The 26,358-nt window shown below is 51.1% G+C and overlaps 11 protein-coding genes across 11 annotated transcripts; 6 read left to right on the forward strand and 5 right to left on the reverse strand.

Annotated features, from left to right (window-relative positions):
• Positions 1 to 705: 705 nt before the first annotated feature.
• Positions 706 to 2,749, forward strand: J7T55_012526 (uncharacterized protein; the record flags this gene model as incomplete). Its single annotated transcript, XM_053137420.1, has 6 exons — positions 706 to 898; positions 980 to 1,367; positions 1,438 to 1,836; positions 1,886 to 1,951; positions 2,010 to 2,619; positions 2,675 to 2,749. 6 exons carry the CDS (start codon positions 706 to 708, stop codon positions 2,747 to 2,749), a joined length of 1,731 nt encoding a protein of 576 aa, XP_053000323.1.
• A 286-nt stretch (positions 2,750 to 3,035) lies between these two features.
• J7T55_012527 (uncharacterized protein) lies at positions 3,036 to 4,014 on the reverse strand (the record flags this gene model as incomplete). The annotated part of the gene is made up of 4 exons (XM_053137421.1): positions 3,036 to 3,287; positions 3,349 to 3,458; positions 3,514 to 3,666; positions 3,723 to 4,014. The coding sequence occupies 4 exons, from the start codon at positions 4,012 to 4,014 to the stop codon at positions 3,036 to 3,038; spliced, it is 807 nt and encodes a 268-aa protein (XP_053000324.1).
• A 995-nt stretch (positions 4,015 to 5,009) lies between these two features.
• On the reverse strand, positions 5,010 to 5,976 carry J7T55_012528 (uncharacterized protein; the record flags this gene model as incomplete). Its single annotated transcript, XM_053137422.1, has 4 exons — positions 5,010 to 5,273; positions 5,346 to 5,455; positions 5,541 to 5,549; positions 5,709 to 5,976. The coding sequence occupies 4 exons, from the start codon at positions 5,974 to 5,976 to the stop codon at positions 5,010 to 5,012; spliced, it is 651 nt and encodes a 216-aa protein (XP_053000325.1).
• A 766-nt stretch (positions 5,977 to 6,742) lies between these two features.
• J7T55_012529 (uncharacterized protein) lies at positions 6,743 to 7,815 on the reverse strand (the record flags this gene model as incomplete). Its single annotated transcript, XM_053137423.1, has 5 exons — positions 6,743 to 7,067; positions 7,132 to 7,243; positions 7,319 to 7,423; positions 7,480 to 7,622; positions 7,676 to 7,815. The coding sequence occupies 5 exons, from the start codon at positions 7,813 to 7,815 to the stop codon at positions 6,743 to 6,745; spliced, it is 825 nt and encodes a 274-aa protein (XP_053000326.1).
• A 368-nt stretch (positions 7,816 to 8,183) lies between these two features.
• Positions 8,184 to 8,926, forward strand: J7T55_012530 (uncharacterized protein; the record flags this gene model as incomplete). Its single annotated transcript, XM_053137424.1, has 2 exons — positions 8,184 to 8,198; positions 8,249 to 8,926. 2 exons carry the CDS (start codon positions 8,184 to 8,186, stop codon positions 8,924 to 8,926), a joined length of 693 nt encoding a protein of 230 aa, XP_053000327.1.
• Positions 8,927 to 9,838: 912 nt separating this feature from the next.
• Positions 9,839 to 10,273, forward strand: J7T55_012531 (uncharacterized protein; the record flags this gene model as incomplete). The annotated part of the gene is made up of 1 exon (XM_053137425.1): positions 9,839 to 10,273. One exon carries the CDS (start codon positions 9,839 to 9,841, stop codon positions 10,271 to 10,273), a length of 435 nt encoding a protein of 144 aa, XP_053000328.1.
• A 1,320-nt stretch (positions 10,274 to 11,593) lies between these two features.
• On the forward strand, positions 11,594 to 12,778 carry J7T55_012532 (uncharacterized protein; the record flags this gene model as incomplete). The annotated part of the gene is made up of 1 exon (XM_053137426.1): positions 11,594 to 12,778. One exon carries the CDS (start codon positions 11,594 to 11,596, stop codon positions 12,776 to 12,778), a length of 1,185 nt encoding a protein of 394 aa, XP_053000329.1.
• A 582-nt stretch (positions 12,779 to 13,360) lies between these two features.
• J7T55_012533 (uncharacterized protein) lies at positions 13,361 to 16,319 on the forward strand (the record flags this gene model as incomplete). Its single annotated transcript, XM_053137427.1, has 5 exons — positions 13,361 to 13,593; positions 13,653 to 13,692; positions 13,747 to 14,431; positions 14,511 to 15,132; positions 15,362 to 16,319. The coding sequence occupies 5 exons, from the start codon at positions 13,361 to 13,363 to the stop codon at positions 16,317 to 16,319; spliced, it is 2,538 nt and encodes an 845-aa protein (XP_053000330.1).
• A 478-nt stretch (positions 16,320 to 16,797) lies between these two features.
• J7T55_012534 (uncharacterized protein) lies at positions 16,798 to 18,141 on the reverse strand (the record flags this gene model as incomplete). Its single annotated transcript, XM_053137430.1, has 4 exons — positions 16,798 to 17,502; positions 17,563 to 17,714; positions 17,792 to 17,966; positions 18,058 to 18,141. 4 exons carry the CDS (start codon positions 18,139 to 18,141, stop codon positions 16,798 to 16,800), a joined length of 1,116 nt encoding a protein of 371 aa, XP_053000331.1.
• Positions 18,142 to 20,891: 2,750 nt separating this feature from the next.
• On the forward strand, positions 20,892 to 22,001 carry J7T55_012535 (deuterolysin metalloprotease; the record flags this gene model as incomplete). Its single annotated transcript, XM_053137431.1, has 2 exons — positions 20,892 to 21,114; positions 21,175 to 22,001. The coding sequence occupies 2 exons, from the start codon at positions 20,892 to 20,894 to the stop codon at positions 21,999 to 22,001; spliced, it is 1,050 nt and encodes a 349-aa protein (XP_053000332.1).
• A 1,085-nt stretch (positions 22,002 to 23,086) lies between these two features.
• Positions 23,087 to 25,231, reverse strand: J7T55_012536 (uncharacterized protein; the record flags this gene model as incomplete). Its single annotated transcript, XM_053137432.1, has 7 exons — positions 23,087 to 23,133; positions 23,396 to 23,646; positions 23,713 to 23,832; positions 23,941 to 24,250; positions 24,335 to 24,429; positions 24,927 to 25,068; positions 25,123 to 25,231. 7 exons carry the CDS (start codon positions 25,229 to 25,231, stop codon positions 23,087 to 23,089), a joined length of 1,074 nt encoding a protein of 357 aa, XP_053000333.1.
• Between the last annotated feature and the right edge of the window lie 1,127 nt (positions 25,232 to 26,358).

Raw genomic sequence — 26,358 nt, forward strand, 5'->3', positions numbered from 1 at the left:
GATTCCACACAGTTCCAAGCGAGGGAGCTGGCGGGGCCTTCTCAGCTAGTCGCCGCTAAGCTACTGCAGTGAGAATCCATCGTGGTCAGCGTCTCGCGACTCGAGTGTGTAATTGGCCGAGGAGGTACAAGTGCAGTCTTTTATCAGACCGGGTCCCCGAGGCCCTGTTGTCTCGAATCCTCCGGCGACGAACGGAAAATATTGCTGGACAGAGCCGGGGGCTAGTGCGATCGATCCGGCCCCGCCTCTTTGGTTTCCGGGGCCCGGAAATTCGAATACCGGGCGAGGCTGCCAAGCGGGGGATTCGATAAGACGTGCCGCCTTCCTGTTCGAGCGTAGAAAAACGCCATCTTAAGTTAGCCGTAAACTGGGGTTGATGTTGGCGGAACATCCAAACCAAGCGAGATCTATAGATGTTCGTTAGACTCGGCAGCAAGTGGGTTTGCGTTACAGTACGGCGCAGCATAAGACATGATCCAGAACCTGATCCAGATACAGAGTCCCACACTATCTAGGTACCATGAGACGGGCTAACGCTTGTTGGGCATAAAGATCGAGAGTTGCAGGAGCAGGCCAACATCTCTTAAAAGACCCACCCAATCAGCCGAAGAGGACTGACTGTGGACCTCGGTGTGGCAAACCCGTACCTACGCGCCGTAGACCAACAGGCGGGTTGGTGTTGTTTTCACGCCCTTTCGGAAGACCATGCATATCGACAAGCATGTCGACAAGCTCTGCTTGGCGCCAGCCCTGCCGCAACGGGGCGGCCCACGGCTAATACCACGGGTACTAGAGAAACACCTGCCCGATCAGTGGATGGCTTACGAGAGCAAAGCCACCCCTGCCTTGTTGCTGCAGTCGACAACAAAACGAGGTGCATTCCAACGGCTGGCTGGGCGTGGACGAGGAAGCAGCCGCACCCCAAACACAACACCCGCGCCTCTTGAGCAGTGAAGCAGAGACTTGGCGATGGATTCAGGTTCAGAGCGCGCCGCCGACTTTGAGGTGCAATGGGACGGTGACGATGATAAACGAAACCCCCAGAACTGGGCGGCGTGGTACAAGGGGATGACGTTCGGCACCATGTCGTTTGCGATGCTCGTCGTGATTCTGAACTCGACGTCGTACCCCAACAGCCTCCCCAGCATCATGGCCGAGTTCAAGGGCGAAACGCAGACGCGCGCGAACCTGGGCGTCATGACCTATTTCCTGGGCTTCGCCGTCGGGCCGCTGGTCCTGGCCCCGCTGAGCGAGATCTACGGACGGCGACCCATCTACGCCATCTTTATGCTCCTGTTCGCCGTCACCGTCATCCCCAGTGCCCTTGCCCATAGCCTGAACGACATCATCGGCGTCAGGTTCCTCAGGTTCGTCTTGCATCTCTATCCATCCGCCCGCCTGACGCCTGCCTTTGCTAACTCCTCTCTTCGTCTGCAGTGGCCTCGTGGGGTCCGTGATGCTGTCCTGCGCCCCAGGCACCATTGTCGATGTCGCCAGCGAAAAGTATCGCGCTCTTGCCTTCTCCATCTTCTGTATCGCGCCGGCCGAGGCGCCCACCATCGGTGCCGTGATGGGCGGCTTTTCTTCCGAGTATCTTGGCTGGCGCTGGACGAATGGGATCGTGTGCATGCTGGCCGGAGTGGCATGGGTCGTCATGTCCCTCATCCCCGAGACATATGCGCCTGTCCTTCTGCGCAGGATGGCTGCGCAGAAGCGCAAGGAGACGGGCGACGACCGATACTGGACTCGTTTCGAACATAACCGGACATCCCTGCCGGACTTGTTGAAGACAAACCTCTCTCGTCCCTTCGTTCTCTCGGTAACCGAGCCAATCTTGTGCGCCCCCTTGCCTCGCGTCCTCATAGCCATTGGCTAACTCTCACAGGATATTCTGGAACCTGTACATCGGAGCTATCTACGCCATATTCTATCTCGTTTTTGTGGCCTACCCGTACGATTCAAACCCTTCCACCAATCCCTTTGTACTATAATGTGCTGATCGTCCCCAGGATTGTTTTCAAGCAGATTCGTGGATGGAACTCTGGCATTGGCAGCCTGTCGTTTGCCGGTATCGGCATCGGGGCCATGTGTACCATCTGCTCCGAGCCTCTCCTGCGCAAAATGGTCGAGGCCCACAAGCATGACCCCAAGACGGGACGCCCTTCCCCGGAGGCGGGCATCAGCATCATCTGCTTGGCAGCATGTCTCGCACCGATAGGCCAGCTCTGGTTCTCCTGGACCTGCGAGCCCGCGAGCATCCACTGGGCTATACCCATCGCGGCTGGGATACCCTTCGGGTGCGGCACGACCATGGTGCTGATATACGGCAGTAGCTACATCTCCGGCACGTACGGTCTCTTCGCTGCATCGGCCATGGTGGGCAACAACCTGATGAAGAACGTCCTCGGCGGTTTCCTGCCACTGGCCGGGCCCGCCATGTTCGGCAGGCTGGGCCCGCGGTGGGCGGGGACTGTCTTGGGGCTGCTGGAGGTGGTCCTGATCCCCATCCCATTCGTTTTCTACTTCAAGGGCGCCGCGATTCGGAACCGGAGCCCCGTTGTAGCGAAGCTCAAAGAGCTTCAACTACCCGCAAAACCCGACGTTAGCGCTGAAGAACCGGTACGTTTGAATATCCCTCACCAGACAGCGATTGCGCAACCTAACTTTCATCCAGATTGTCTCCGAAATCACGAAGCCAGTACCAGATGTAGATATCACCACTGCAGGAAAGGAGGATAGTGAGAAGTGAACAGGTGCTTTCCGCACAATCTTGCAACTCTAGACTTCACTCAACGGGCCCAGCTACTTCTTTTTGCCCCCATTCTTCTTTGGAAATATGCTGAAGTGAATGGGCCCAAGCCCCAGACTCTTCACTTCTCAAATACATTTTACCCGTGTTCTTTGTGGTAATATGGTTGTTTTCTATTGCAAACACTATTACATGGCAAGGCGCTCTTCTCATCAAAGACAAATACAGGCTGCATCATTTGTGGGTCTAGACTCCATATGCATTTATATCAGCCATCACCAGAGCCTCAAATGCTTCGCTCCTTGGCCCACGTCTTGATGTCGTCCCAGTTCCGACAGTTATGCGTGGCCCCCCAGCCATCTGCGCCTTGCGTGTTCTTAATTAGGGGGTTCTCACTGTGCTGGACGCCCTCCAGCGTTGTGTCACCAGCACACATGATGGCCTGGCGAAGGAAGTCGAAACAGTGGCTGTAATGCCCAATGTCACCCTTCATCTCTTCATGTTGATGCAGTCTCTGGAACCCTTCGAATATCAAGCCCTAGTGAAAGCGATTAGCATCAGCTGTAGCCGTTCCACTTCTGGAGTTCCAGACAACGCACCAGACAGTGTAGCTGATGGAAAGCCGAGATGATGTATGCTGACTTTCCGTGCTTGATGATGGGCTCGGGTAGGTCATATTGATCTGGCCGCGAGATGGGAATGGTGGCGTCTGCCATTCATGATTAATCATTTGCCCTCATCTATTTCTGGATCGATCGACGTACCTCGTTGCAGACGATCCCATAGTACGAGTGCCTCGTCGAGGTTGAAGGAAGAGTCGTCAAAATGTGCGCCCCCAAATTCACTCGCCTGATAGTCGCTGCTGTTGTAGGGCACATAGGCGCGGTCAGGTCGAAAGACCACCCATTTCCTTGAAACTGCACCGTCTGGTCAGGTCGAATACCAAGACGCATAAAAAGAGTGAGAAACTTACACTCTGGTGTGAGATGGTTGCGGTCACCGGCGTACTGCTCGTGACGGAGTGCGGCCTCTCTCCCCAGAAGCAAGCCTAATAGTACACTCAACAGGAAGAATAAGACGAAGATCCACAACCCGCACGAGTTCAGCCGGGCCCTCTTTGGTTGCAGGATGTGTAGCCTGGAGTTCCTCGTGACCAAGTCATCAGCAAAGTCATCTCTCGCGAGGTCCAGAGAGTCGCTCCGTTTGCCCTCGTCATCCTGAAGGCAGACATTTTTGAGTGTGGCATAATCGTATGAGGGCTCCATTGTGCAAAAGAAGGTGGTCATTCAGGGAGACGAACGTGCTAGAGGCCGATGGAACTCTGAGAACAGGCGAGCGATGCTGCATGTAGGGGCACTCTAACGAGCTGGGCGCCCCGAGCCGGCTATGGTTGTAGGTTACGTTACAGTGTGTTCCGAACTCAAAGTCAATAATACCAAAGGTGCTCCAGCCGAACTTTCGTCTGGATAATATGCAGGCCGAGTGGATCCCGGAACGCATGTTTCTGTAGCCGAGTGGGACCCTGCTTTGCCCTGGGCGAGAAGGACTGCGGCGGGTAATATTCCAAACTCGGTTACCACTACGCGCTGAGCCATCGCATGGGTGCGTCTAGGTTGCCACACGGAATACCAGCCAAAATTTCCGCTAACATCCGAAATCATGGAAAACCAGGTGAGAGGCGTAAGTCCCATTCAAGTTTTCATCTTCGCTGCTACTCTATGTAGGTACTCGAGAGGGGCTCCTGTGCTTCGATGTCTCAGAGGTTTGCATTCACGTCCATGATGCAGCTGTTGATGACGAAGGGACGAGGAAGGGATGAGTTTGGCATTCAGGACGACTTTAAAACCTTGGTGTTGAGAGAGCCTTGTGGATTGAGACGAGGTCATCGCCAGATGGTCATTATTGGAAGGTCTGCATCGAGCACGCTTTTGCTACTCAGTGATCAAATTATGTGACCACTGGGTTAAATATAAGGCACCTTATTCTGCAATTGGTATCTTTATGAATTTAAAATTGGTATCTTTATGAATTTAAAATATTCTCGTTGAATTGAACATTGTGTTCGACGCTTGTTTCTTCAAAGCCTGTTAAACATAGAGGTCGAGATGGAGAGACATCAAATATCTCCCCGCTTTCACCAGCCATCTGTTCGAGTGGTGATACCGTCAAAATCACAAATTTTAACAACACGAAAATTTGTTTCGATTCTCCTATATTTAGGATATCATTCTACCTGTGCGATACGACAATATAGTAGAGTCTAATACGGCTGGACTGTGCCGTTCTTTGGAAAAACTCTTGACGGCTCATCAGCCCAGCTCCGAAGAGCATGGTAGTCCCGGCACATATGGTCAACGCCAATGACTGGACCATCCGGGTCCTCATATCCGTGTCCTTCAGTGGTAGCGTCCGCAAAGCACATGAGTGTTTGTCGAACGTAGTTGAAGCAATGGATGATGTGTTCAACATCCGCCGTTGGCGGGAGGCCGTTCCTAACAGCGCCGTTGTCTGCAAGGATTGCCCCCTGCGGTGCGATCTCGGTCAGTTTCACGAGTCCAACTTTCCGCCCGAGAGCGTTGTTTGGCAGGGAACATACCAGACAATGCACTTGATGTGGTGCCGCCACTGTGAAGACATCGCCCAGCTCACTATGTTGGGGATACTGAGAGCTTTCGTGCAAATCGCCGCTAGTGAAGACGTAGCCATCTGAAATGATGGCGTTAGGACTCAGCCAGTACTTAAAAGGGTGCGGGGGGCAAATGATTCCATACAGCGCCATAGTTTGTCCCACTCCGCAAGACTGCGTTGAAGTATTGTCATATTGTCAAAAACATCATTACCCAGCCAGTAGGGGTCGCCTTCGACTTCTCCAAATCGGACGGGCTTCAAGGTGGCACCAGTTTCTGTCCAGCATCAGTTTCAAAGCTTCTTAAAACGACGGGCGTAGAGAAGTCATTACCCTTAGGTATGAAGCCATGCATATCCTCGCCAAGAATTCGTCTTGGTTGAACTGCTTTAGACTTTTCGCTCCATAGCGATGAAGCTAGGAGACCGATGACAGTCAGGAGGAAGAGGTCAAGGGTGAGATGCAAGGCCTGCGAGCGCGACCATTTTCTCGGCCGAGCTGTGTAATCTCGAACGGGCGACAGGAAAGCCTTTTCTTCGTATGTGTCTCCGTTCAGAGGCATCGAGAGGTCCTCCAGGCTTGGTGAATCATGATGGTCCATATCTCGAAGCAACAGTAATGTCACAACACGGCTGGGTGTTCGTGGTATGGTGACGAGACAGGATAACTTGGTCAATAGCATTCATCCACGAGCCCCCGGAGCTACTGATGTGCAGTAAACCAGTCATCTCTTTCTTGGTCCACATACTTCAAGCGGTACGAAGGATCGGAATTCGGAAACTTGCATCGGTAAGGTACCACTATAAGTGCTTAGTTGGTAACAAACCGGGCAAAGTTGTCAGCTTCCGGGAAACCCGAACCTCCCATTGGTTGAATTGGCTCGGCGGAGGAGAGCTGATAAGCAGCTACCGCAAAATGAACCCAGATGATCGTCACGTGGCGAACAGTGATCGCTAGGGTAAATGAAAGGCTGGCACTTGAGTTCTTGGGACAAGAAGATTATGACAGAGGGATTCATGACACGGTAGAATTCTGAAATATCGACGTCCGTATGAGGATAAAGGTACTTGGACAAGATGCGATTCAAATGAGCAGTATGGACTGTTTGTATTCTTTGAGTTCCTCTACTAAGCTGGAACGGCATTAAGTGCCCTATGAGGACAAGGAACAATGTGTCTTATAGACGATAACAGTAATATTCGATATGCAAGACTTTAAACAGTGACTTTCCACTCTACTTTTGCAAACTAGTGTTCTGTTACCAAATGAGAAGTATTTTAGCTGAGAAGTATGGAGTAACTGGCGCTGCACTAATATCAGCTCGACATCGGCCCCGATCGGCCCCGATTAATCTCTTAGCGTCGATCTCAGCCGTTGAGATCGCCCTTGGCATAAATGTGGATGCTCTTGGAGTCCGCCCAGCTGGTCAACGAATCAAGATTCCGACAGGTGTGGTGTACGCCCCACCCACTAGCAATCTCTTTTGAGGGGTGAATACCGTCCTCCTGAAAAAGTGGCTCGAGAGTAGCATCAGCATAGCAGGTCAAGGCATGTCTGATGATCTCCACGCAATGACCCATGTGCGAGCCGATAGTGTAGCCTTCGCTGAAGTGTGCCTGGCCAGGGAACGGTTGCTCCAATGCTGTCGAGCCGTTGTTGAGGAGCGTGTGCCAGGCGAAGCGTACAACGGCGCTGTGCCTTGATGAGCAAGGGAAGCTCGAGAGGGGGCAAGAAGATGGACTGGCTCTTAACTCACAGGCAGTGCAGTTGGTGGTAGGCGGCGAGCGAGTACGCATGCGGGCCACCTTCGACCAATTGGGTGGATGGAGGAAGGCCGTATTGCTCTGGTTCATGAATCTCAACGAAGCCTAGTAGATGATGCTGTTTGTCAGTTCGCTATACTACTGGGGCCGGCATTCCAAGAGCTTCTGTGCCTCTCTTACGTGACTCGTATGCCAGCCAAGCATCCTCACTCTCCTTGTCAGTTCGCTCGAGGTTGAATAGTGGATCGATCATGAAGACTTCCGACACGACGGGATCGGTGATATCTGAGGAGTCTAGTCAACAACGGCCGAACAGAGATCAAACTCAAGTGCTAACTCACAATTGGGCACCCCTGGATGCCGGACGCGTTGGAAATGAGAGTGCGGTAAGTAGAAGGAATGAAGAGACCACCCCATCCACACGCATGAAGTCGCCACAAGAGCCACTGAGAATATCTGCATACCACGAGTTCCCTTGGCTGTCCTGGCCCCAATCAGTGATTGACTTCCCATTTTCCTTTCATATGAACCACTCACTTGTACCTGGTGCTATTTTCAAGGGACTCGTTGTCAGAGTCCGTGGCCTGAAGGGCAGAATACTCTTGCTTCTCAGACCGAGCAGGACCTCGAGCCTTCCCAGCCCAGGCCATCTTGAATTGTTGGAATCCGAAGACCATTTTCGATGAGGAGATTCCTTGAGACGAAGATGGGGGAAGAAAGAGGAAAGATTCATTCAACTTGCGCACGTTGTCAGGAAGAAGCAGGCGACGCGACGGTTTTCTGCGGAGCTGGCTTATACGCATACCTAGGCCTAGGCACCCCGTCGGATACAAGTCCGGAATCAGCCCACACCAGCAATTCCTCGGGTCAAGAATTTCCACCGAGTTTGCCGAAGCTGGCTTAATGATCTACTCTGTACCAGACCAACACCTCTCCAGGGCTCGAATGCTTAGCGCGCACCGTTCCACTCTCTTTCAGATTTCACCAAGATCCACGCCAATAGGTCTGAGCCTCATCTTAGCCCCAAACAGTCTCAAGCCCAACAATGCCTCAGCTCGCCGTTAGTACATGAAATTGAGATGATGGCCAGTATGCTGATTCGTTGCAAAGGAAAAGTCTACGCCCCTATCATCTCGTCTTGACGAGGACGGGCCAATCTCGCCAGGATCTTGGAGCGAGAGAGCAGATGCGTCCAACTGGCGACAACCAAAATGGACCTCCCGAGGAAGAGGCATTCGACCTTTCGTGCTCCTGTGCACTGCCGCCGCTGTCTTTGTTGTGACTGCCGGATTAGGGGTTGCATCAAAGCTGGTTTCGACCTACGACAGAGAACCTGTCCATCAATCCGCCATCCCTGCGGCCAGGTTCCACTGTGGCAGCACAACTGCCGAGGCCGAAGCGCTTGGCTGTACCTACAATGAGCTTGAACTAGGTTGGCTTCCTCAGGCGTGCCAGGACCACGAAATCACAGAGCTCTTCCACCAAGCAGGCCCCTGGACGTATTATTCTGACCCCAACAAGACCACAGAGCTCACCCTGGAGGAGGTGTCGCGAACAGTGGACGCTGACGAACACATATGGATGTCACAGCGGTGGCACAGCGTCCATTGCCTATTTCAGTGGAAGAAGATGCATCGCGCTGTTATGCTGAACTCCGGCCGCATGGCGGAGGGACTTGCAGACTATCACCACACCATGCACTGCGAAAGCGTTATAATGGACGAACTCACAGGGAAGGACGCCGAGGGAATGACGGCAGAGGGCATCGTGGAGTTGATGAGCTGTTGAAAGGTTCCTCTTTTTTTTTTGGGGGGGGGGGATTCAGTGGATTCCGTGGACTGGGGATGGATTGACAACACAGGGCCACCGCTTGCCTGTGATTCGGATGCTTAGACATGTTGATTTTCGATTCTGTCTAAGTATCTACTTAGATATGTTGGTTGGCAATTTAGGCTGCGTCATCTAGATCTTTGTGTTCAACGCACTGCAGCCGCGTCATTTGAGCGAGCGTCTAGAGAGATGACTTACGAAGATCAATCGAGTTGTCACAAAGCGCGCTGTTCATAGCCACTACATTGCTAGGCTACCCTCGCGATGACGCGACTCCACGCCAAATCTACCGTTCAAGATCCAACAGCATCTGCGTATGAGTCTCACATGCATTTTTGCGCCATGGTTTCATGTTTGCTGCCTACGAGGTTTACTGCTTAGGATTCCACTGCGCTCTATCCAGCATCAACAAACCCTCGGCTCGAGCCGAAGGGATTGCGGTTCGTACAAAGTCGTAGACAGCGGAATGCACCGTGGGAAGCCATCGGCAAAGCACATTTGTCAGGTGACTGGCTAAATCTCAATACCGGTTCCGACGAGCTTTGCTCTGGTTCGGTAACGCAACTGAGAAACCATCTGCACCACGACCAGAGGTTTCATCTCACCGGCTCTGACTTGCATCTGCCTCCTTTTGACATCTAGTTGTCCGAGCCAAGGGCCTTGCCGAGCACAGCATCGAGCTCACGGAAAGCCTTGCCGAAGCCATGCCCATGAAGCTGGAAGTCCAAAATTAGTACTAATAACGACGACAACACGAGTTTACAGAACTTTGATCAGACCACAATCAGCCCACTTGATCAGTCCAACAGTGTACTACTGCAAAAGCCTCTTTCACGCTCTCCAAGCCAGAGTATCACCAACACCAGAACCATGAAGTTCACTCAAGCTATCGTTTCTGCCGTCTTGGCCACCAGCTTCGTCACTGCCGCTGTCCTTCCAGCTCGCAACATCATTGTTTCCGAGCCCGAGGCTGCCAACAAGCGCAACATCATCGTCTCTGAGCCCGAGGCTGAGAAGAAGCGCAACATCATTGTTTCCGAGCCCGAGACTGTCACCTCCAAGCGTAACATTATCGTCTCTGAGCCCGAGGCCGCCGAAAAGCGTAACATCATTGTTTCCGAGCCCGAGGCTGCCAACAAGCGCAACATCATCGTCTCTGAGCCTGAAGCTGCCGAGGCCAAGCGCAACATTATTGTGTCTGAGCCTGAGGTTGCTGAATCCAAGCGTAACATTATTGTTTCCGAGCCCGAGACCGCCAATGCCAAGCGCAACATCATCGTGTCTGAGCCCGAGACCAGCGCTTAAGGAGTATTAGGTCTAGCGACTAACATCAGACCCATAATCGACCAGATCTTGGTTCTTCTACGCGGCCAGCCTGCAAAGACATCCACAGGATCCGCAACCTGGTCATATGGCTGAAAACCACAGACTGCTCGAGTCAGGGGACTTCAATGAGTCGCTCGGACTCATGTCTTCTGCTACTTCTTTCTCTTGTTGGCCTCCAGCGACCTATCTAGTCAGGGAAGGCGATGCCAATTGGCCACGTGTGGCCCCTTTCCCTTGTTGATGGAGGTGATATTCTGGGCTATGGGACAATCCTTTAACGGTAGTGTTGGACGGTCGAGCTGAAATTATCAAGGTTACTATAGATATTCACTTGTGGTTGGCAGCATGCCACGGTCAGCTTCCACCACTATTAGCTACCTTGGTGATAATAGTACCTTTTCACTAACTGATCCTGTCCATGGCTTGAACTCTTGCTCTGGCTCTATCGTTCCGTTCATAAATTTTTGTTCACGAGATGTCTAAGCTAGGTTGAGTGAAGTGATGCCGTGGCGCTCCTAAAATGTGCAAGAAACCCCACAGCACGACATTGATTAGATTGTTGTTTGCCCACAGTCTAAACCCCGAGTAATGGAGTTTTCTAATCATTTCTATGCTTCAAGTCGTAGAGGCTTGACGTACACAGGACCCCATGTTGTTCTGGGGAGTTTGATGTGCTAATGTGCTACAAAATTGATTTATTCCACCTATACTAGAAAGTGGACCACGTGCCATATTCGAGGTCTCAAACTACTGTTATCGGCATTGTTTGATTTTCTTTTTTTTTTCTTTTTGAACCCTGGGTGTTTATAACTGTATGAAGGGATCTCCTATATTCTGCTCAAGAAGCATACGTACTTGGATTAAAACAGAAACCACTTACTAGAACACTTGCATATTTGGATTCATAAGCCAACAATCCGTTCCATGCTAAGCGGGTGTGGACCTAAGTGTGCTCTTCGGTTCTTAGTTGCATAGTAGTCAAGTCGGCTAAATACTCAGTAAGCCGCATCGCGGTGCATGAGGTACTGTTACCGAACTCCGAGAGTAGTCCCCCCACGCACGGGAGGAAGTAGAAACCGAACCTGACGATTACAGTGGTGAATAAGCAGTTGCCGGACCGATCGGCTCCCAATAACACACCCTTCATGGAGATTGGCAGCATACCTCGCTCCGCAAATACACGAAGGTTCCCTCAAGCTCCGCTACCAATCTTCAACGAAAGGTCCAATGCTGGGCGGAGGCACAACAGAGGCCTGACCACAATCCTCTCCCCTTGCACCTATCTAGACTCCTATCACGATGCTTACCCTGAAGATCCTGTCTCCTGGTGCTTCAGGCTTGGAAAAGACGTCGAGGAATCTCCCCTGCACCCTTGACACCCTCTTCGAGGATGTCCAACAGGCCCCCACCAGTCAAAACTGCTACCAGGTCACAAAGTTGATGCTGGAAGTAAGTTACGACCACAAATCCATCCCCCTGATGCTTTGGGCCGCAAGAACAAGCGACCTAGACACCCTGTACTCAAACGCGTCCGTCGAGGATGCGGTTGAAGCAGCTACAGACTTCCTCAATTCCGTCTTCCAGAGCGACTGTCATGCTCAGAACTCCATTGTCCTGGGTTTCGAGGCCGACCGCCAGGTGGATGCCAAGGATGATATGAGTGCGATACCCTCTTCAAGTTACGTTGTTGTTCTGAGCATTATCAATACGGCGCTCTTGAGGACCCATTCTATCTCGCTTCGCGCGCGGCAGGACCTGGAAGAGCGGCGATTGCTCGAAGACTTCTTCGTCGCGCCCAAGCCGGTGACGGCCTGGGGACGCTTCACGAAAGCGATTTTGCCCCGCGGAAAGGTGCGCGGGGGCTCTTCCCCCTACAGTTTCCTGGGTGCAGCGCCGCCGGCCAAGACGAGGAGCCGGAGATCGCGAATGTTGTTCCTGCTCTTGAGCCTGGTGCTGGCGGTCTGTCTCAGCGCCGCGAGCCTCTCCGCCTTCCTCAGTTTCGGTTCCTACAGGATCACGAAATACCACCGGCCGGCCCAGGACAACTTCTTCCAGGCCGCCAACTGGTCCGAATGGTCCTCCGCCCACGACCTCAATGAGTGGCACCTGCGCAGCGACATCGGTGCCCTCGTCCCCTCCACCCAGTACGACGCCGAAGAGCTGCCCAGGCTCAAGTGGATCGAACAAGAGGTGCCCGAGCTGGCCCGGCTGTTCGGAAACGGGCGCTACCCGCCCCCGGAAGACTACGGGACGATTATCCCCACTGGGGAGGGCTACCACTTTGCCCACTGTGCGCTGACGCTGCGGCGGTTCTACTGGGCGCACAAAAGGGGATGGGGCCTGTGCCCCAAGGATTTCGATGACGAACACCTAGTGCACTGTCTGGACGTTGTGGACGCTCATGCCTTTACTGTCAATGGAACGGCGGTCATTCCCACGCCCAAATCTACCATTCACTGGTTCTCTCCCATGGTTTGCTTTTGAGTGAGGGAGGGATGCGACGGAAGATCCAATTGCCATTCTCGAAGTCATTGCTGGATTACTTTTGGATTTGAAGTTTCTAGCTAGTCGAGAAGAGATTACTTAGTTATTGACCACTTCTATGGACCCTCGACTTTTCATGACTGCTGATGGCCATTGAATACCATGAATAAAGACTATTTGTATTCTTTCGGATCCTCTACTCAGCTAAAACGGCAATGAATTTCCTACCAGGACGGGAAAAATGTGTCTTATGAATGATTATGTACTGTGAACGAAATGCAGGCGATTCACTTGCAGAGTGAATGATGCGTTAGTCCCAAACAGGGGGTTGACCTGTCAGCAAGTACAGCCGGCGATCCGGATGAGTGGGTGGTGGCAAGGCTGGGGCTCGGAAAGCTTCTGTCCGGATCCGAGGCTGTCATTTGCCGATTTGGCTTCTGAGAGAATTAGTCCGGACGGATCACCGAGATAAGTAGTTCTTGGGGCCATATTTGATGTCAGCTATTACTAGTAGGGCCGCTGACCGTTCTGTTGAATCTCGCGCCTACATCAGCATCATCTACACTGAGCGTCAAATTGAAAATGCCAACAGGTGCAGTCCCTAGATTCTCCCTTTCCCAAGAGAGGGCAGGTGTCGACCTGGGGGAACTGCGGCACGCATTCCCTTCGCCTCCTTTGTCGGAGGAAGACGATGAGGATTCCGATGTTGAGATATGCGAAAAGGCACTGCTGAGCAATGAGCTCACGATCCGGGACGATGATGAGGATGTCATGAGCTGGGCTTCTCTTTTGAAGCTGACGATTTGCATTGGGGGGTAAGTATTTATGCGAATTCGGTTTAGGTAAGTCCGACATCACTGACCGGATCGTGTAGATTGCAAATGGCGTTCTCGGTCCAGTTTGCAAATGGAACGGTAAGTGAGGGTTCTGCTTTTTCCGCTCGAGGGCCCAGCTAATCCGGGCTCTAGATCCATCTTCTCGATCTTGGAATTAGCCCGCCCTTGGTCAGTTTCATCTGGTTGGCACCGCCCATATGCGGAGCGCTTCTACAACCTTGCTTCGGATTCTGGAGCGATAACTGCTCCACGGCCATCGGAAAGAGGAAGCCCTTCATCATCTTGGGTAGCATCGCACTCGCAATGTCCCTCTTGAGCTTTGCGTGGGCGACTAACAAAGTGCTGGCGGGCTTGTCCATCCTGGCAATTAACGTCTCGGCCCAGGCTATCCAGAGTGGTGCGCGGGCACTCATAGTCGACGAATGTCCGCAGAATACGCAGTTACGGGCGAATGCATGGGCGAGTCGCGTAGTCAACACGGCCAGCATCTGCTCGTATCTGTTCTCTTATGTCGATTTGCCCCCTCTGCTACCGTTCTTTGGCAACACGCAACTGAAGTGCTTGGCCGTTCTGGGGTGTGCGGTGCTCTTCGTCACGTCGACCATCACCTGCCTTGGAACAAGTAATTCGGCACCCATCTCGTGCAGCAACACTGCCGCGGAGAAGCCGCTATTTTCCACAGGCTTTCTCCGAGCAATGTTGAATGTAGTCCGCACACTCCCGACGCAAGTCAACCGCATCCATGCAGTCCAATTCTTCTCCTGGTTTGCCTGGTTCCCGTTTCTGCTGTACGTTAGTAGCTACGTGGGAAAATCTTGTATGTACATACCGGAAATCAAACTCTCCGAGATTCCCAGTGATCATTTTTTGGACGCATGTTCTAATCATCTCTCTAGATCTGGCGAGCATCGTGTCACAAGATGCGTATCTCTCTGCTGCTCAACTTGCCAGCCTCAGCGCGTCGGCTGACCGCTACGGAGCACTTGCGTTGTTGACCCTGTCGGTCAGCGCCCTCTTCAACTCCTTGTTCCTTCCCCAGCTGCTGTCGCGCATTTCATCCAGTCCTCGCAACCGTTATGGAGGGTTGTTTTCATGGGTTACCCATCGAAATACATGGTTTATAGCGCAGGTCGTGTTCAGTGTAGGTCTGTACACCTTACTGTTAACCGAGTCAACCACAGTCATGATCGTGGCCGTGGGCTTCATCGGATTCAGCTGGGCTGTCACGCAGTGGCTCCCGTTCGCCCTCATCAGCGTGCAGGTGAAGATGATGAGCGAGAACCAAGGAAATGGCAATGGTGGAACGGTGGGTGCTGTTCTCGGCATTCACAACGTGTTCATAGCGGCTCCGCAGATATTGGCTTCGTTGGAGGGGACCATCATTTTTGGCATAACTGGCGATGGTGATAATTCGGGTTCGGCAGTGTATGGCATTTCGTGGATACTGATGGGTAGCGGGCTGGTCTCGGTAGTGGCTGCCCTCATGGTCCTCCGATTGGGTGAGACGAGGCGTATTACGTGAGACGGACGAGGAAATGTGGTCCGGAGTGAGTGATAGTGAGGCCGGAAAAGATAATATGGAACGGCTCTGTGCATTGCTGCCATACATGCACTATCTTAACCACTTACTATTATTGTCCTTAAAAGGCCCAGCCATCGTCCAAGATGATTCTAGAACAACTACAATACAACCCCAGACTGGACCCCTTCGTCGATGAAACATGGTGACGGCCACATTCATCCCAAGCACACTTTCCCCCGCCGAAGCCGCGGCTCGAACTGCCGTTGTCGACGCCATTGCAGCGCGGCCCCCTCCACCGGCTGTGCTTGATGGCGATGCCATCCGCGACCTGAGACAATTCTCATCAAAGGCCCTGAAGCTGAGCGAGCGGGCAACTACGACGTATTTTGGGACCCCTTCCCTACCCTTGCGACGGATAGCACCGGCCCACCGCCCGGTAAGGGGCGTACTGTTGCATATCCATGGCGGAGGATGGTGCATGAAGAGCGAAGCGACGCAAGACAAGCTCCTTGCTCACCTGGCCGACGAGAGCGGGCTCTGCGCCGTCAGCCTCGGCTACCGTCTCGCGCCCGAGCATCCCTTCCCGGCGGCCGTCGAAGACTCCGTCGCGGCTTTGCTATACGCCGTATCCGATGAGGGGGAGGTGGCTCTCGGGGGCAAACTGCTCGCTCTGGGCGGCGACAGCGCGGGAGCCGGATTGGCGCTCTGTGCCCTGATGAGGCTGCGCCGGGAGCATGCGGCCGGCTATCAAACCGCGATCGGGAGCATCCGGGCCATGCTCTTGGCCTATGGATGCTATGACTTGTCTCTCACGCCGTCGGCGCGTTTGCGGGACACGCACGACACTATCAACCGCACCTTTTTGGAGGCTTTGGTTCATGCCTACGTTGGCAGTGACAAGTCGCTCGTTGACCAGCCCGAGTGTTCGCCGGTTTACGAGAAATTGTCTGACCTCAGTGGCTTGCCGCCTGCGCTCTTCGTGGTCGGGACCAACGATCTGCTGCTGGACGACTCGTTGATCATGGCGGGACGATGGGCGGCGGCGGGTAACGAATCATTGTTGAGGATCGTCAAGCACGCCACGCATGGGTTCTTGTCCTTCCCCTTTGCGGAAGCTACAAAGGAGGGATTGGATGCGATGTGCAACTTTTTGCATGAGAGGTTACTAGATGTAGCGAACTAATTTGGATGTCATTGAATACCCTCATTTATCCGATGATAATATGTACCTCATCCGTATAGTGACTACTCCATGTTGCATGGGAATCAATAAACCGTCATTGCGTGACCGAGGGACGATTGCGGCCCGGTCCACCGCCAAGAAACTTGGAAGAACCTAGCCGTGGTTGATTTCTCGTCGACCGGTTGATATTGACTTCGTAATTTTGAGACTGGCTACATGAGTAGCTGTCGGCTATGACAGCCACCAGCCTATATGAGGGGTTATCGGCTACATCTACCCGTATGATACGTGTGGATCAAGATAGACTCAACCGCCCGGCGAGAGGGGTGCTGACAAAGACCCGAATTCAGACGTGAAGGATCATACACTATCCCTGCGCTCTGAACACACAATGTAAGGATTGTATACTTCAGCATTCATCGGGAGATTTAAATTCGGCCCCAGATATCAGTGTTTTGTTGAAATATGCACTGAATCACTAAGTCCGGGACTTGGATCCGAGCAAGCCAGGAGTGAGGACCAGCTCGGCAATGGGCTCAGTAGGCCGGCCAATCTTCACAGTAGCCTCCCGCCTATCCAAGTCCATCGCTATGCTGAAAAGCGTCACGGCGGGCGTCTCCTTGCCCGCAGACCTGTTGATAGAATAGGGCCAGTACAGCTCGTCCGCCAGGATCCCCTCGACCACCCCCCTGTTCGCCTCCTGGCCCTGTACCTCCCGCAAGAGCTCATTGACACGGCTCAGCCGGATCTGGGTCGCAAAGCTGACCTGGGATACCACCCCCTTCTCATGCGGGCGCAGGAAGTGGTTCGTGTGTGTCACGATTCCCCTCGCGTCCATTTTCAAGCTCGCGCAATCCACTGCACTGAACTCGAGGCCGACGCCGCCACTTGCGGCATCGGCCACCAGAATGTGACATGCACTCGCCAGACCGACCCGGTCAAGAAATTCCACAGCCTCCTTGCGAGAGCGGTTCTCCAGGACGGCGCGCAGTGCGATGTGGACGGGCAACCGCTTGAAATCGGTCCCTGGTGCTACTACCGCGTTGAGGCCTACTCCCACCCCCGCTGAATTGAGCCCGATCTTCCCGAGCATGCCGGCTTCGATGATTTGAGAAATGACGGGGGCATCAGACGACCGGATGATGGTTTGGGCTATGAGGTTCTCGCGGGCGGAGAGGTGAAACTGCGGGTCTCGTCAGCTCCGTTGCCTCGGATGGGGGTGGGGGAAGAGGAGGCGACGCACATCCCAATTCTGCGCCAGCCAGGAGCTTGAAGTGGTCGGTGACTTCCATGAAAAGGCCGTACATCCGTCTCCCGCATTCCCAAACATGATCTCACTCCGCGTATTCAACACCAAGATATCTTCCAACGAGAGCGATGCGCCCTCGGCAACACCTAAGACAATATTAGCCTCCGTTGTCACGAACAGAGCAACGGGGGGTCGCCTCGCAAGAGCAGCGAGAAGCACGCACCTGTCATCTCCTCGACCAATTCCGGCACCTCGCTCTCCAGCATCGGCAAGAACCTTTTTGCGACGACAACGGCGCGTTCCCAGGGAATGTTGAGGCTCCCTTCAAACACCTTGGTGTAGAACGCAATAGTTGACCGTATTTGGGTGGCTGCATTCTGGCCATGGTGGTAGCCGATCTACAAAAATTTGAGTCGTCAGTGTGTCGTGTAGAAAGTTGTGCGCAGGAACACGGATGGATGTGTAGGCAAGGGGGCAATGGGGACAAACTTCTCTTGGTGATCCGCGGCAGATGATGTGGGGGAATTCCACCTTTTCCTCCTGGCCACTGCTCAGCTTCGGGTGAATGGTCATTTTCTCTGGTGGAATCGCAGCGAGGGACTGCCAAAACGGCCAGAATTATAACGTGCCGCCAGTCGACAAGATGTCCTGGACACATGATTATATGAACAGGTGGACTGCTTCAAGTCGGCGAATATCTTGCGTGTGGAGACCAAGTCGGAAATCCGGTAGATAGTCTGCCGGGTCGGGTCCGCCGGTTCCCCGGACAAAGTACCGAATCTCGGATCTCCGTCGCCGGAATTGAAGTACATCCATTGAGCGGCAACAAAGCTGACATATTCTGTTTTATGGCCGCCACGATTATTCCTATTTACTGTGCGGCGAGTCTGGCGACTTTTCTGCTTCCTCCACAGGCTCGAAGTTGTGTCCAGGACCATACGACGGGGCCCCGACCCTAACCTGTGCTCTCAGGAGGTGAATCCCACAATGCAAACGTGGGGACCCAAAATGTTAAATACGCATTCGATCTCCTTGCAGGAGACGAAGACCTCACCGGCTGGAAAGGCACCGATCTGGACGTCGATGGCAAACATACAAGTGCCTCATTCAACATGAGCTCCCTCTTATTCGGGATCCCTGGCTCAAGCGGCGGCCGAACAATAACCGGCTCGGGTGTAGCTCCTGCATACGACGATAGCTGCTTTTATAGCGGCGGCACGACAGTCCCCTACCACGCGGGTTCGCGGTCGTTTGATGGTGTTGTACACTTGGTGCTGATTGACGGGCTGTATGCTATTAGAGTTGTGAAATTAGTTTATATTTTTAGTTAAATTATAATATATTTTTAATCTTGTAATCTTGATTAGCTTTTTAATTTAATTATATTTTATTTTATAGTTTATAATTTAAAAAAAAAATTAAAAAAAATTAAAAAAATTACTATTTAAACTTATAATTTTTAATATTGTAACAGTACAGCTCTTATATACTGCTAAGTAGCTAATCTAGCAATTAGTTATTATAGTCTCTTAGCTAGCATATATAAAGCTAATTTATAGTAGTAGTTAAGCTTTATATTAAATATATTATTAAAAAAATTGATTTTCATATAATTATAATTAAAAAATTTAAAAAATTATATTTTTAATTATAAAAATTAAACTTTATTAAATTAGTTTTAAATTATAATATTATAATATATTATTAATTACGTATTAGGGGCATGTTGTGGCCGGTCTGGCTAACTTTGAGCTCCTTGCGAAAGGCTACGCGTTGACGCGTTGTCGCGTCGTCACCTGAACCGCATGATGTTAAACAAATTGGCATTCGCTGACTAATCACCATCGGGGTACCGGTTGAGTCCTTTGCAGGTCTCCCAAAAGTTTATTGCTGCCCAGCCCAGGCCGCACGGCCGTCTAGAAACTCTTCATACTGACCTCTGACTTGGTGCATAGCTATTGAATTTTTGAGCTTGGAAATGAGCAACTAAACATGGGGATTCGACTCGCTGATCAAAAGTCAATCTCGAAGGTGTCAGAGCTACGATGTCTACGATCCGAGTTGCACATACTAGTAGAGCGTGATCCACAAGCCTGGGTATATCGCATATGTGCATGTCGCTCTCATTTGATTATTTGTAAGTAATCGGACTCCGAATAGATGCTGAAGTCCATGTAAGTGACAAGAAACCTTTCCACGATTAGTTCATTAAAATCGATGGAGTTGGACACACCCCGCCGTCACTTTGTGGTTAGTGTGCACGCCATGCGCAAACAGGGAGATATGCCGAGCCAAGCCTGCCAAGTGACCCATTTGCAGTGCCTGTCACTCCACAGTCGGGCCAGTACCGTGTTGACCTAGCTGCATTTGACAGGAGCAGCGTATCCAAGACCTTGGCGAAGTTGGTCAGGGGTAGAAAGTCCAGACTCGGTCCTCTCTTCAGCTCTCAGGACCAGATAAGCTTAATTCGAGGGTTAAGAGCTCGACATGGCCAAGCAACAGAACTCCGGTTGCCCAGCACGCTATTGCAAGATGTGGACCACGATAAAGTCAACCTTCCTCTTTTGTGCTTTCGTATTCTGGCCCCTTGGGCTTTTTAGTCCGGAGAGTCTATAACGGTTGCTTCTCACGGTCCATGAGGGACTCAAAATCCATGTTGGTGGGACAGCAACGTTCCTCCTCTGGCGACGGTTCCTATATATCGTATTTAGATTACTAATTAACTATACTACCAGACGTCTTCTAAAGCGTATGCATTGGCCATCGAACTATCTTCTTTCTTGAGATACCCTGATTCTGGGTCGTAAGGAAGATTTACCAGCAGATCATAAAATCTTTATCGTACGGAGACTCCAGGGAAGAGAGGACTGAATGAGCTAACTGCCTAGTTAGACAAGCAGAAATGCTGGCAGCTCAACTTTAAGCAGGGCTCGATCTTCCCTACCTAGGTACATAAAGAATGATTTCAATTCGAGGTTTTCTCGTATAGAAGTCATCCCAAAGCAAGACCTCCCAATTCGGGAGCCATAAATCAGCGATCTTTTGCCAGAGGAGGAACTGTTGCCGACCTGGAAACGGTCAATTCTGGTCTAGATTTGTGACCAGATCTCTGCCAAGATCTGTAATTACGGTTTCTAACCTTCCTCTTTCGTCTGCTCCCGTCCTTGGTCTCTTTGGGATGCGCGCCCTGTGAACGTATACTTCAGTTAGCACAATGAAGATGAGTATAAATCACTGACCGTTTCAACTGCCACAAGTCCTGGAAAGCAGCTTGTAGTCGCCAATGCCCATTGTCAAGTTGTTTTCCTGGTCAAATATTCAGAATGAAGTTCATCGCTAGTCTCCCCTACCTCGCCGCTCTGGCCAACGCTCTCGCTGTCGACATCAGCAAGCGTGACTCTCCCATCAATGTTGAGATCGAGATGGTCAGCAACAGCGAAGTCAAAGCGAAGATCACCAACACTGGCAGCGAGGCCCTGAATGTTTTCAAGACCGGAAGCATTCTTGACAATCGCCCTATTGAGAAGACTGCTGTGTCCGTCGGTGGTAAGTCTGACCTTTGACATATCTTTATCCTTTCCCAGGCCGACCTAACCCAATATATAGGTGAGAGTGTCGCATTCAGCGGTGTGAGAATCTTCGTGGACTCCAACCTCGTTGATGCCGATGAGTTCCAGACTCTGGCTGCCGGCGAGACCGTCGAGGCCCAGTGGGACGTAGCCGAAGTGCACGACCTCAGCGCCGGTGGCGACTTTGACATCGCGACCACGGGGTCCCTCAAGTACGCCACGGCCAACAGCACCGAGATCATCGGAGAAGCCAGCATCGAGTCAGCCTCTATCAAGGTGACCGTGGACGGTGCGCAGGCCTCCAGCGTGCATGAGAACTCCCCACTGAAGCGCACCGTGATCTCGTCGGACTGCAGCTCCTCGCAGAGGAGCACACTTGCCTCCGCACTGACGGGGTGCGTGTCGTATGCGCAAGCCGCGTCGACGGCGGCCACCTCGGGGTCCGCGTCCAAGCTGGAGGAGTACTTCAAAAGCTCTACCTCCTCCACGCGCAGCACGGTGGCGGCGGCGTTCAACAACATGGCGACGCAGTGCGGCAGCGCCTCGAGCGGCAACACGCAGATCCGCTGCACCGACTCGGCCGGCGCGTGCCAGGGGTCGGTGGTGGCCTACACAGTGCCCAGCCAGAGCTACATGCACTACTGCTCGAGTTGGTATTCGTACCCGGCCTCGACCAGCACCTGCCACGGCACCGACCGCCCCTACGTCGTCGTCCACGAGGCCACGCACCTGACGCAGGTCAAGGGCACCGACGACTACAGCTGCTACGGGTACAGCTGTGTCCGCGGGCTGACTGCGGCCCGGAATTTGAACCATGCTGATACCTATGCTCAGTTCGCTCAGGCTATTCGTGTCGGCTGTTAAGCGTGTAGGTATTGTTTGCGGTCCTGGACAGGGGGCAATCCCGCGCACTTGCACATCGTTTTTAATTATGTAAATAACCTTCCTGCAGGGATGGACGACAAGACCATCTCGTCTTGGAGCTCAATCGCAGTAGAAGCAGTACTTGAATATATATCCTATCATGCACTGCTTAAGTATGTTGGTGTTTACCGGTGCCTATGACCTCCAATTTTTGAATTGATGATTCTAGTAAATTTGGCTCGTTTGGCTCAGAGAATAGTAGTGCGCTCCCTGCAGTGTAAGAGCCACAGTTTATCACTGGTGGCTGAGGTAGATACCTAGTTAGGTATGTATCTGCATAAAGCCCTGTAAAAAAGCTATCAAGTGGACCTTAACTACCTAGGTACATGAGAAAAAAAGTCCAAACCCAGTCATGGCAGCGATCATGCATTCGCGCTAACCAGCTGGCAGCCAAAGTCGGCCGCCGAACCAACAAAACGGTTAGCCACATGTAACATAATTTGTTAAGAATGGTAGAGAGGCTGTTAAATCCGACGGAGAGGCTCTTCCATAATAGTAGTCCTCATTGTACTTGCTGGTGTTAAACAGCATGAATTTCTGTTGCTAATATTAATACACTATATTTAGAATGTTAAAGACAAGAATGCAGCGCCATCATCTATAGCCGCATAAGTAGAGTTGTTAGTTACTAGAATTGGATTCGTCTTATATTATAAGTATAGAGAGCTAGAGGAGATTTTAAATTCAAGAGGACACTACCGATGGTACCTATATCAATGCCAGATCCACACATCGGAGTGTGGTTGTGTCCATTTTCCTTTAATGCTCTGTATTCAAGTGATAATTTTCTTAGGCTGCTGGAATCGTATGCTGTTAACATATGGCTTGCCGTTGGGTTTAGTTGCCAGAAGGGCTTCCTTCGCATATGGCAGATTCTACCCTGGCAGGATCTCGTTGAGGCGTGCCCAATCGGACCAAAAATATCATGGGATTCCACATCAGTCTTCGTTTCCATACCCACACGTGCTTGATCGACCATCTAGTTGCCACATATGCCCCTTCCAGCTACACGGAAGCCCAAATAACTACGGCATTGCCTGGACTCTTCTCGTCTCGAGCGCCAATTCTCGGCCTATTTGCAATATTCTACCAAATGCAACCGGAACTAGCCATAGACAATAGCACGGACCAGTCTGGATCATAAAGAGAAGAGTTTGATAAAAGTCTACCTCTTAAGTATTATATTATTAAAACTATAAATAGAGCATCCCGGCTGCGAATAGCAAGATGATAACGGTATACCTAATTTGAGCCACACTTGCCGTGCTGGTCCTATATTCCTTGTCAGCATACATAGAGACAAGAATCTTGAAATTGCATATTATACTTAGTACTTGTCGCTGAAGCCGACCCCGAGTTGGTCGCCGTGGGGGAAGAATCTCCGGTCGTGGGGTTGTTTGACGGATCTGACGAGTTCCAAGTGTTGTTCTCATCCGGAGTCCAGCAAGTAAAACCCTGGTAGATGTCGTCCTCCGTACCGGTGAAGGTCAGACTGGCGAAAGCTGCTCCCAGAGCCGGGCAGCTGATATTGCCGGTGGATTCCACTCTCATATATGCCACGGACTTCAGTGACGAAAGATTGATTCTGTGATGTGTGAGCAGTAGGAACGGGAGTAAAAGACAGGCCGATGAAATAAGGAGTAACACATACTCATCGAAATCACCGTCAAGGAGCACACCCCCACCGATGGTGGATAATGCTGGCAATGTCACATTCCGAACACCATCGCTACCTATGACGACAATGTCTCCACTGACAGTTCCGAGTTTCCTACAGTTAATCTCCAGATTAGCACCCATTAAACATAGAAAATAAGAGCACTGCGGCCTGGAAAGATTTCCATGCTGTGAATATCGACCAAAATTGCAAGTCACTTACGGAAATGAGATGCTGGTCAAATCATTGAGGTATCCAAACAACATCCCGCCGCTCGTGGTATTCTGGAGATCTGGCATCGAGATGGTGGTTACGCCATCTTCTACCCGAGTCATCCCCTGGAGCTCCGGTCCAAGGTACCCAGAACTGAATTTAGGCAAGGACTCAACGCCGGGCAGCTCAAAGGGGCCCTTGAACTCGTGGTCGACGAAAAAGAGAACACTGTCGATAGCCGGACAGGTCTTGTAGAAGTCGATGTCTGTCTGGTTGACGATGTTTACAATAACATCATCACATGCCTGGGCATCATCGGCTAACGTCAGACTCATTCAGTCAGTTTTGCTGTCTGTTTTCCTGATCGCGGAATCGCAATGAGTGGGGCTGACTCATAACCTACCGGCTACAACATCAAATGCCACCAAGAGAGCATTGAAGAACAGAAACGTGGAGCTCAACAAGCTGACCTTCCGGCGGAAAGCAACAGCCATGATGCTAGATACTTGCGCTGCGAAGAACCAAGCTTTTTGTGCAAGAAATGATTGAAGAAAAGGGCGGGTGGCTTCCAAGATAAGCCTCAGATTTTCCATCAGCTAGCCCAAATATCTGGAAGGCCGCAGCACTCAATTAAATATAACCATGTGGATAAACACGAGCCTGCTACTGCTAAATTAGCTTAGGCTGCTCCTGCCAGGAACAAGCTAGCATTGTAATGCCACATGAGGGTCGATCCAGGCTGCATGGAGCCCTGGATTCAGAATTGCCCAGAGGGGCTTGGCTCGCGCCGAGAAAAGCTTGGTGCTTACCGAGGGAAGCTTGGCGGTGTCTTAAAAAACGGCGGGCCAGCATGGCTGGCTCAGTTGGCTCAAATTTTTCGTCCATCTAATGGGGCAGAAAGCGGCAGGGTCCAAATCCTACACAGCGTGAAAGTGGATCGTCGACCAATTATCTAGCAGACTAATAGGCCCGGAGGTGAGCAGCTAAGTGCTTACCTTTTCCTGCTTGATGTCTGCCCCGGGGCATCGGCACCTCCGGCCAGCAGCACAAGAGGACCGGCCGGGTGCAACGTGTCGCTGACGATGTTTATGTATTGTGCCTGCGCAACAATGGCGGCGTGACATGATGGTTGTCGACCTGTAAATTGGCGGTTACCACGTCCGGATGGCCGTTCGCGTTAATATCTGCCACCGCCCGGCGCCCGGAACGACCAGATGAAGAAGAACACGGGCTTCCTCGTCGTCGGCAATAACGGCGGCCGGGCGACGCCGGACGTGCTGACTATCGGCCCCACCACCATCTCGGCCGGCCTTGCGAGCCCGGGGGCTGCAGGTCGCGCGGCTTCACGCATGAATACTTTCCGTCACGGAGGTTCGATCGCTTGCCGTAAGTGGCCAGGCTACATTTTCAAGAGCCGTTATCTGCCGGCTCACATGGGCGTCACAATCGCATCCTTGCCGACAGCGATCTCATTGCGCGTTTTAGTAAGCACACCCTAACGCTTGCAGGGCGTGAAAGTATCGGTAACAAGGTGCGTGCATGGGTGATTGCTCAGCATTAATATCATGCACGACGAGATACATGCGATTGGTGCTATTGCTAAAGTTGCCGTGCTGTTCATTATATAAGCCGTGTATAAATATTACCTGCCCTTGAATGGCTTGAAGAATTTAAGCTCTTAGACCCTGCGACTCTTCTGGCTGCCCCTGCTAAAATTTTCCAATTAGAAAGTCTTATAAAAACCGGGAGGACTAAGCAGTATAGCTAACTAAGTGCCGCGAACCCTTATTCCAGGGTTAGTAACTAAGCAAAAGCAGCTTGCAGGAGCAAGCAAGCGCGAGATGCTTTTATAAGTGTAACGATCACAACTAGTTCCTAGCTAATAAACCTAGTAAGCGGGTTTATATTTAGAAGGCGTTTAAAGTAGTAACATTCTAAGCAATATATAATAATAGTTAATTAAAAGCTTTACAATTATTTAGAGTAAATACTTAAATTAACTGCTAAAAAGCTGTTTTAGGTTAATACTATTTATCTAATAATAAGTATATTTTATATAGTTTATTTTTTTAGCTTAGCTTATAAAGCTTACTAGCTTACTAAATAATTTAATAATTTAAATAATTTAATAGCTTATTTAGCTTACCATTTTTATTAGTAATTTAAATAATTTTATACTTAAGTAAGCAAGTATTATATAACTTTTAGCTAAGTTTTTAATTTATTTTATAAGCTTATTTTACTAGCCTATAGAGTTTATTTACACCTTTAAAGAATTAATAGCTAATATTATTTCTATTTTTATTATATTTATAATATTATTTCTTTTTTTTAATACTTTTTTATTCTTAAAATTTTTTTTAAATAAATTTCCTTTTATTTTTAATATTTTTTTTATTATATTTAATTTTTTTATTTTAAGCTTTT

This window comes from Diaporthe amygdali, assembly GCF_026229845.1.
Source record: "Diaporthe amygdali strain CAA958 chromosome Unknown NODE_2_length_3802984_cov_64_841326, whole genome shotgun sequence".
Classification (NCBI taxonomy): Eukaryota; Fungi; Ascomycota; class Sordariomycetes; order Diaporthales; family Diaporthaceae; genus Diaporthe; species Diaporthe amygdali.